Below are 9,362 nucleotides of genomic sequence, written 5' to 3'. Positions count from 1 at the left end.
TGCAGGGACTGGAGAGCACGGGGCAGAGCCTGGCGGCCAGCACTGCAAAGCTGCCTGCTCTGTGCCGGCTCCCCTGCCCCCTTCACTTCTGTCCCCTCCCCTACCAGAAGCAGAGCTCTCCTGAGGCCTCCCGTGCCTGGATGGAGGAGCAGAATGGCCCGCTACCCGGAGCCCCCACTGCAAAAGAAATCCCAGGGACAGGGTCTGTCAGCTGCAAGGTGGTGGCTTCACCCCAGCCCTCCATGGGTGTCTGCAAGTGCAGATGAGGGAATAGACTAAGGGCAGCCTTTCAGGGGCCAGCGATTCCCAGCAGGGATCTTGTGAACTGCTACCCTTGCCACAAGGGGGTGCTGGCGACCCAGACTGCACTGCCAGGCCCCACACTCCCCTGGGAGTTGTGGCACTGACTGTACCGGGCAGGGGGAGAAGCTGCACTCCGTGGGGGACGCCCTCCGGGGACCGCTCCCTACCCCCGGCCCCCCTGCGGCAGCTCCTGGCTTCCCGGGACCGCTGAAAAGGAGGCCAGCACAGCCGGAGAAGCATTTTCTATGAATGGTCCAAGCTCCGTCCAGCTTCAGGCTGCAGCCCGGCCGGCAGCCAATGGGAGGGGGGCTGCTGCTCTCGCCCTGGGAAGGCCTCCCTCTCCCCAGATCCGCTCACCACCCCCCACAACATGAAGCCTGTCCCCCCTTTGCATCCTCTGCCCTCCTTTTAAAGGAAATACTGTGGATTTAAACCACAAATTAAATTTTTAATGAAACTGCATCACAGTAGGGCCCAGTGCAATGCAATACTGATGAGATCGCAGTGTCCGGCCGGCAGGAGTTCACCCCAGAAAGCTTTTTAGGATATTACGCAATATGGAGTCAAATTAATTATTTGCAACAAAGGGATCTGTGTGTCTGTAGTGCTGCTGGGCCCGGCGAGTGTAAAACGGACGCTTTTCATCACAGCCAGCTACAAGCAGCGGCCGCAGGAGCGGCGCCCTCACAGACCCAGGTGCTAGGAGCGCGGGGCAGCGATGAAAGGACGGAGAGAGGGGAGGGGGGGGTGCAGGGCACAGAGGGGGGCCGGGGCTCCGGGGCCCACGAGCCGGCGCTGCGGCGAAACGCAGCGGATTTCTTGGAAGCAGGCTCGGAGCTCCCACAGCCGGCTCTCCGGGGCACCCCCTCGCGAAAGGGCGCAGCAAGCCGGGCCGGCTGCCTCCGGCCGGGGCCCCAGACGACCCCCCCACCTGGGGATGGCAGCCGCCCACGAGGCGGGTCCGCAGGAGGGGTGTGCGGGGCTTGGGTCTGGCCATGGGGAAGTGGGTCTCTGTCCCAGCGCGCCTGACTCCAGCTCCGACGCGGCCCTCCGGCAGCCTGCCCGGGGCCCGCGGGGCGTGTCGCTGGACCCCGAGCCCCTGCGGGCCGGGGAGAGCCTCCCTGGAGGCCCCCTGGTCACCCGCGGTGGGGCAGCACCGGGAGGGGAGGGCCCACAGCGGCAGGAGCCGAGCCCAAGGGCAGAGGGGAGCAGGGAGCCGCCTCCTCGACCCCGCCAGCCCTCCATGCCGGCCCCGCCTCCAGCCCAAGCTCTGCCTCTCCGTGTGCTTTCCGGGTTGGCGGAAAAATACCTCCTCCGCAGATGAAGACCTAGGACCAGAGGTCAGCCGTCTTGTCTCAGATTTGAAGACTGGAGAGGGTGCACCTGGCCCCCTCGCCCCACCTCCCCACCTGGCCACTAGGGCATATCCACATCGGGGCTGCTTTCCCAGTGCGTGGGTGGGTGCCCCGCTCCCCTGCCTCCACTTGAGCTCCGCGTGGAGGCTACAGGACAGGCACAGGCCACCGGGCTGGGCAGGGCCACACAGCACGCGTGTCGGGCACGTCACCAGACCCACCTACAGAAGAAGGAAACGGGAAAAGAGGCCAGCGAGACGTCAGAGGCCTTTGGGGGAAACGGGGCTGCCGCGTCTGCGAGGAAGCCCCACAGCAGCTGTCAAGGCCAAGGGCTAAATACGGTCACCCTTGTAGTTCACGCAGAATGGACGCGTGATTGGGGGTGTTCTCCCGCCTGCACCCTTGCTCCCAGCCATCGTCATACTGCTCACAGAGGCTCCTAACTGGCGTCCTGCCCCCTCCGGCACCAGCACCAGGTCCATTCGCCACCAAGGGGCAGGCAGAATCTTTCTAAACTAGTCTCTTGCTCCAAACCCTTCTGGGACTCCCAGGACCGTAATATAGACTAAACCCTTTAATGTGACCTACAAAGAAGGCTCTGCTGACCTCCATGCCCACCCCTCTGCTCACCCCAAACACCTTGCTGCCCCAGGGCCCTGGCACACACTGCCTTTCCTCACCTAGAATACGTCTGCCTGGATGACTCCCACTCCTGCTTTAGAGCTCAGCTTCCACGTCGCTTCCTTGGGAAGATCCTCTGTGACCCCCAGCCTAGGCCGGGTCCTGCTGTACGCTCCCCAGGCATCCCTGACTTAGCTGCACCACCCCAGAAGCAGAAGCGAGGCTGAAAGCGGTTTGTGTGTGAAGTGATCCGGGAGGGAAGGGAATGCTAGGGGGGTGATGGATCTGGCCACTGCTCCCGGGACCTCCTGAGGGGGCTGGTGAACCCTCCCAGGGCCACCCGCTTGGAGGTCAGGAAAGGTTCTTGTCCACTGAGCCTTTATGCCACTCGTCAATGGTGGACTCACATTGCCCACCCCAAAGCACATCTGGGGTGTGCACATGTGGCTGTGCAGAGAGAGGGCTGCTGGTGGAGCCTGAGAAGCCCTGGGGCCATAAGGACCGGGGACTGCCTGCCTGCCCCTGTGGGGAGCTGACCACAGCTAGTACCCACCTGACCTCGGAGGGGCCTGCAGTAAGACGAGAGGGGTACGCCCATGCTGTGGGCATCCTTGTCAGGGGCGATTTCCCTTGTGCAAGGGTGCACCCGGGTCCTCTGCACGCTGCCCGTGTGCCCAGCACCACCTGGCCCTTGGACGGCACTCAGCACAGAGCTGGACAGAGACACAGACACAGGGAGGCTTCCCTGTCCCACTGCTGAGTCTAGGGAAGGGGCCAGAGAGGGTCCCGGAGGACAGTGTGCACCTCACACAGCTGTGGGGGGTCAGCCGGGCCAGGAGCGCCTCTTGGCGAAGCCTGAGCTCCCACTGGCTGGCAGCTGGCAGCCGAGAGGCGGCAGGACAGGAGGCCAAGGCGGCTCTGAGGGCTTGCTCCTGCGTTCCCGCCGCAGCCTGCCTCCAGGGGCACTGGGCTGACCCCGCGCTGAGCAGAGAATGCAACCGGAAATGAAAATCTTCCCAGAAAGGGGGCTTTGCGACCCCAAGACATCCCAATGGGGGCTTCATTCCTTGGTTCTTTTGTTCTCTTCCAGTTGCGTGAACAGGAAGATTTCTCCTCTCCTCATTCACACACACACACACACACACACAAACACACACACACACACACACACAATTCAGGAGGGCCCCTCCCCAGGAGCTGCCCCTTTGTCCCCAGGAGGGGCCGCACACCCCAAAGCTTCAGACCCAACATCATGCAAAAAAGAGGCGGAACCCATGGAACACACAGCCCCAGCTGGGAGACGGCCCCCTGCTCCCCGTGTGCCTCGATGGCTCCCCTCCTGCCCAGGGCTGTCCCTGGGTGGCTGGGCCCTGCCCACAGCCCATCAAGGTCACAGGAACAGCCATCGCCACCTCTGAGGGCACGCTCGCTGCATGCAGGCCTCTGCCCACAACCCAGCACCATCGATGTCGCCCCGATCTCACCCAGGGTCTCACCCAGGGCAATGGTGAGGCTGGAAACGGGTGGAGCTGGGATGCTGAGCGACCCTCCCTCCCAGCGTGCCTCACCCCGCACCAGAGGGGCCCACCGCATCCGTGACGTCGCTATCCTTGCTGGGGCCCTCTGTGAGCCACCGTGAAACCCTGCCTTGGAAAACCGCAGGTCATTCAAAGTCCACGCTTCTGGCCCAGCCGGACACCCTCTTAGAGGGATCTTAATATAACTGCTGGAGTAGATGCCAGATGCCAGTTATCTTAAGGAAAGTGCATGAGATTGAAACTTAAAACCAAGAACGTTCTGAACATCAACCTAAAATAAAATCAGCGGGAAACCTCTGTGTGTCCACTGTGTGAGAGAGTCCCCAGCAGCATGAAGGACGTCCTGGAAGACTGTCCGTGGAATGAATGAACAGAGATGGAGGCCAGGCCCTGCGTTACTGCAATCTGCTGTGCTGCTCAGGCCGAGCCCTGGAAGGGAGTGAGTCTTGACGGCCTGTCTGTAAATTATGACATAAACACAGAAGAACCCGCTGTGCTGGCTTCACAGGCCCCTCATGTGATCAGATGCAGTAAGATGTGGGAAAGCATCCCACCAGGCACTGGGCTAATTTGGGGTCAAAGGGCCAATTTGAGTTGTGTCCTCTGGTCCACTGGAGGCCCTGAGGCACCTTCCCGCCCCTGGGAGCCTGTAACCTCCATCCACTGAGTCTTGTTGGGGTGGCCAGGTCCCACCCCTGCTGGCAGGAACCTGAGCCTTTCCCCCAGGCCTGAGCGATGGCCTCTTAGCCTCATGACAGCTGTGACCCCCCCACCGCCGGTACACGCCATTTGTATTCTTGACACCAGTATGCCTCACCTTGTTTCGTGTTTCCTAATGCCCTCTCCTGATGTCTGGCAGATGGTGAAATTGATGAGTGAGGACACAGCAGGCTGGTGGCCTGGCACCCACCGCACCAGCCCTACGCCACTAGCTTGGGCGAGCGAACCAAATTAATGCAAGCTGGGGTTCCCCGGGTTGGGGCTCCTGGGCCGTTCCAGACCCAGCCTTAGAATTTACTAGCTCCAAAGTTGGGAGGGCAGGGAAGACAGTGATGGAAAGTGTTCTGATGTCCGCAGTGCCCCACAAATGGCGGAGAGTACCAGCACCTCTCCTTGGTGTTGTTAAGTGCGGAGATCAGAAATCCTAACAGGACAGTCCCTGTTGGGGTCAGGGCACTGTCCTCCATCCCTGGGTGGTCTCCCCACCCACTGGCTGTACCCCCACCACCCCGAAGATGCACACCCAGGGCTCGCTCGTCAGCTTGACTCTGTCCCGACCCTCAGCCCCTCCATCTCAGCTCGGGACCTGCCTCCTCCCTGGGCACTGGTGGGAGCCCACTGAGCGCCTGGCCAGGGCCAGGTGCTTGGGCATCACTGCTGCAACCTCCTCCCGGCTGCTGGGTAACCGCTTCAAGGGAGACGTGTCCCATGTGGACTCACCGTCTGTCTCTCCCTCCAGACCTTCCCCTCCTCCACCGCGGCACCACCAGCCCCTCGCCCCCCTCGGGGCCAGTCGGGAATCAACCGAGCCCCCTCCTCTGCTTCACTCCCCAAACCCAAGTCATCAGCGTCCTGACGAATGAGCCTCCGGCAGTGTTCTCAGCTCCACCCTTCTCCCCAAACCTGCCTCGCCTCAAGGCTGCCTTCCAAGAAGCGCTCCAGGGGGGGCCTCCTACCCCCAGGACCACAGCCTTCTGGCCGACAGGAAGAAATCTTGGCTCCTGGCCCCAGGCCTGTCCCACCACCCCACCCACACCCCTCCCACATCCCGCTTTGCCCTCTGCTCCTCCAAGGTGAAGGACATGCCCTTGGGCCATGCCTCCCCCCACCATCAGCCCCCTCTCCCCACCCACTCTCAGGACCCCTCTCTGGTACCACCTCCCCAGGAGACGTCCTGCCCACTCACCTGCCACGCTGAAGGTGTACATACACCCTTCTGCCCTGCAGCACAAGCGCTCTCCAGGCCGGAGGTGGTGGTTTCTTCTGCCCTGGTCCCATCTCCCCTCAGTAGATGCTCTGGGAATATTTGTGGGCAGAGAGCAAACTTTATGAACATTTACACTATGTTAGATGCCCGTGATGCTCCCTGGCACCAGAAACCTCTGCTTGGAGGAAAGGGAGACGAGCCTTCCTCAGAAGGATTCGTGGTGGTGCCCCTGAACGCCTGTGGGTCGGGGTTGGAATGTCCTCAGTTCAAGTCTCCTCACCCCCAAGGCCAGCGCCGGGCTCAGTCCAGAGGAGGGCAGGCTGGAGACGGACACCACCTGGGGCTCCGTCCACGGTCAGACCGGGCCAGTCGCTGCCCTGGGAAGGGCTCCGAGGAAGGAGGCCCTCGCTGTGGGGAAGCCCCAGTTGGGATCAGGGAGTCCGGAGGCCCAGGGCAGCCCAGCTGAGCTGTGTTGGTGGGAACTGCTGCCTTCTCCTCCTCCCAGACAGAGCCCCTTGGGTGGTCCCACGCCCCCCTCCCCAATCTCCTCCCTGCAGGGGCAGCTGTTTCAAACGACAGGGCAGACCCTCATGCTCAATGGGCTCAGAGATAAGCAGTGAGCCACTTTTAGCAGAGATCGCACCCAGCACCCCACACCCTGAAGGGATCTCTGCCTGAGATTCTAGACCAGCCTGTGGTCTTGTCCTGAGAAGAGGACAGCCCAGGAGATGCCACAGGGTGAGAGCAGGTCCAGGGGCAGCTTCAGCACCTCCCTGGGTGGGTTCCCACCATCCACTAGGTAAAGACCCTCAGTGGGCACTGGCATCTTCAGGATACCTCCTGACTTACCTATAAATAGCTGTGCCTTCATATGCCTGCCTGCCTTTACCATGCTGGCCACAGCCAGGGAGCCCCGGGCCACACTTCCCTACTAGCCCCCTCGGCCTGCCCTGCACCCCCAGTCTAACCTCTGAAGGCCTCCCCATCCTCTTCAGCTGAGCAGGCTGACAACAGCCGATTGCTACATTTCAGGAATTTGCAAGCTGACTGTTAAACACAGCCATCATTAAAATTTAAATCATATGAATTTACAGTTAAATTATATTAAGATCAAAGGTACTACATACTCAGAATTCATTGCTTTCTAATTACTCTTACTACATTTTACTATTATCTATTCTTTTGAGGTTATTCACATCTTGCGTGGCTCTGCTGGGAATACCACGTAATAGTATGGCACTGAGCATCTCTTTCCAACTCCAGGGGGGGTGTTTACAGGACCTCCTCCCCACCCCACAGTGGGAGAGAACCCGGTGCCCACACATGAGGGTGCCCCTGCATCCCCCAGCCTTCCGGCCAGGACGCTAGGCAGCTGGGGCTCCCCCTCGAAGGGTTTTGGGCAGAGTGACCTTTCATTGGCCTACCTAGCCCTCCCGCCCAGATACCAGCCCACGCCGGAGAGGGAGAGGAAGCCGCAGACATCACCAGGATTGAGTCCCTGCCTGCCCGGTCTTGAGTGCAGTCACAAGGCTTTAAAGACGGGGGCCCTGCACTGCGGCCCTCGGCCAGGCAGTGCCCCGCGTACCTGCTCAGGGGCCCTGCAAAGGCTTTCTGGCCAACGGTGTGCTCCACAGAGGTCCCAAGGGTCGTGCTGGGACCCAAGGGTCTCGGCCCTGACAGCCGTCTCCCCCTCTCAGGACCCCACATTCCCGGGTCCCCTGGACACTGCCCCAGGACCCTTCCCCCACGCGGGCTTCTCAGCCTCTGGGGGGGTGGCCCCCGTGCCCCAGGGCAGAGGTCTCCTCCCTTGGCGGTAAAAGCTCCGTCCAGGTCTTGGGCGCGGGCAAACCCCTGCCACACCAGGGGCTCAGGACGCATGGCCTGGGCCTCGGTGGGCTCCCCTCCCGCGCCCACGCGCCCTTCGGGATGGCCTCGCCTTCAGGCCCCTCAGGGAAGGCCTTGGACTGACGCAGCCCTGGGCGTGGAGGGACCCCCAGTCAAGTTCTGGCCTGGGGCGCCCGGTCGAGAGCCGCCGCGGGGCTCAGCGCTGGGTGGTGGGCAAACGGGAACGCTGGGGCCAGGACCCCGCGCACCCCACGGGGCGCGGCGCGCGGAGCCCGGACAGCCACGTGTGGCCCGCGGGGTCCCTCTGGCGCCGGGAAGCGGAGGCCGAAGGACGCGCCAGACGTGCAGGGTCGCCCGGGCTCGCCGCCTGGGGCTGGAGAGGGCTCCCGGCTGAGGCGGCGGGGCGCCCCGGGGGCGGGGGTGAGAGGGGGCCGTCGGGGTTTGACGTAAGGCTCTCGGTTAAGCCGCTGCTTCTGCCTCTGCGGGGAGGCCGCTCACCGCAACCTGAAGCCGCCGTGGGTGCCCGCGGGCGCCCCGTCAGAGGCTGCGGGGTGGAAGGCTCACTGGGTGCTTGGAACGCGCCACCCGAAAGGCCTTTGGCTCTGACCCCCCGGGCGGGCCTGCAGCCCGGGTCCTGGTGGGGAGCCCCGAACGGGGCGTCGTAACCCAGACGGGAGTCCGGCAGCCGAGACCCCCTGTGCCGCGGCCCGAAAACGGGTTCCAGTGTATGGATGGCGGTGACTGAAGTGCCCCCCCTGTGGAGCGCCGCAGGGGCGATGCCCACAGCCGCCCCCCTTCACCCCCAGCAAGTCCGGAATGCCTCCCCACCAGCCACCCGCCGAGAGGGGACGAGCTGGGGCGAGTGGGGTCCGGAAAACCCGACACGCACACGCGGACACACACCCAGACACGCTCACTGACGGGCACACGTGCCCGCGCTCGGGAGCGCGGAGGGTCGGCCCGCTGGCGCGCTCGTCGGCGCGGCGGGCCCGGCGCCTCCCCGGGACCTGCGGGGAACATCCAGCCCCGGCGGCGCCGTCTGCCGAGGACCTGGCCGGCTCCGCTGGCAGGAAACGCTCGATCTGATGGGGGCGCCTCCGAGAAGTGCCGCCCGCCCCGCAGGCGCGGGGTGGGGGCTGTCATTCCCCCGGGGCTCTGCGGGTCCCCAGAGCCCGGGGCTTGGGGAGGAGGGGGGCGCAGGGGAGCCGGGAACGGGGTCTTGGGGACGTCCCAGACCCAGGGTGCAAGCGCTTTTCAACCCACAAGGACACCGAAGAATGGTGGGGCGGCCCCGCGACACCCTATCTGGACTTCGGGGCGCCGCGCGGCTCCGCTCCGGGCGCTCCTCACCCGGCACACGGTGTAGACGATCTGAGTCCCTGGGGACGCGGTCGGCCTTGGACGTCACCCGCGCGGGCCCCGCGGGTGTTCTGTGCAGCTGAGCGAGGTGAACCGAGCTCTGCCTCCCGAGCCCGCCGCAGCCTCCCACCGGCCCAGAGCCCCGTCGGAGATTCGGGGACAGCGCGCAGGTGGCCCATCCTCTACCCAGTCCCGCCCCCTTCCCTCCCCCCGGCGGCTCTGGGAGACTTTGGGGAAGCGGCTGGCGGCGCGGGGGCGGCCCGCGGGGGCGGGGAGGAGACCTGGAGGCCGCCCGCCGCGCGCGTGCGACCTCCGCCGCTCAGCGGGCCGGCCGCAGGCAATTAAAGCGGGATTCCTCCCCCGCTGACGTCGGCGGCGCCGAGGCCCCTCCCGCGGCGGCATAAAAGGCGCGGG

At 64.0% G+C, this 9,362-nt stretch overlaps 1 protein-coding gene across 1 annotated transcript; it reads right to left on the bottom strand.

Moving 5' to 3' along the window:
* Positions 1 to 743: 743 nt before the first annotated feature.
* LOC108385148 (uncharacterized) lies at positions 744 to 9,268 on the bottom strand. The gene is made up of 5 exons (XM_036997283.2): positions 8,940 to 9,268; positions 5,724 to 5,833; positions 2,833 to 2,992; positions 1,713 to 1,879; positions 744 to 1,631 (listed from the first exon to the last, which is right to left on the bottom strand). Exons 2-5 carry the CDS (start codon positions 5,813 to 5,815, stop codon positions 872 to 874), a joined length of 1,179 nt encoding a protein of 392 aa, XP_036853178.2. The 5' UTR covers positions 5,816 to 5,833; positions 8,940 to 9,268; the 3' UTR covers positions 744 to 871.
* Positions 9,269 to 9,362: the final 94 nt, after the last annotated feature.

The sequence above is a fragment of the Manis javanica genome, chromosome 4 (genome assembly GCF_040802235.1).
Source record: "Manis javanica isolate MJ-LG chromosome 4, MJ_LKY, whole genome shotgun sequence".
Lineage (NCBI taxonomy): Eukaryota > Metazoa > Chordata > Mammalia > Pholidota > Manidae > Manis > Manis javanica.
The sequence above is the reverse complement of the archived record's forward strand: the minus strand, read 5'-3'. Positions and strand labels throughout refer to the sequence as shown.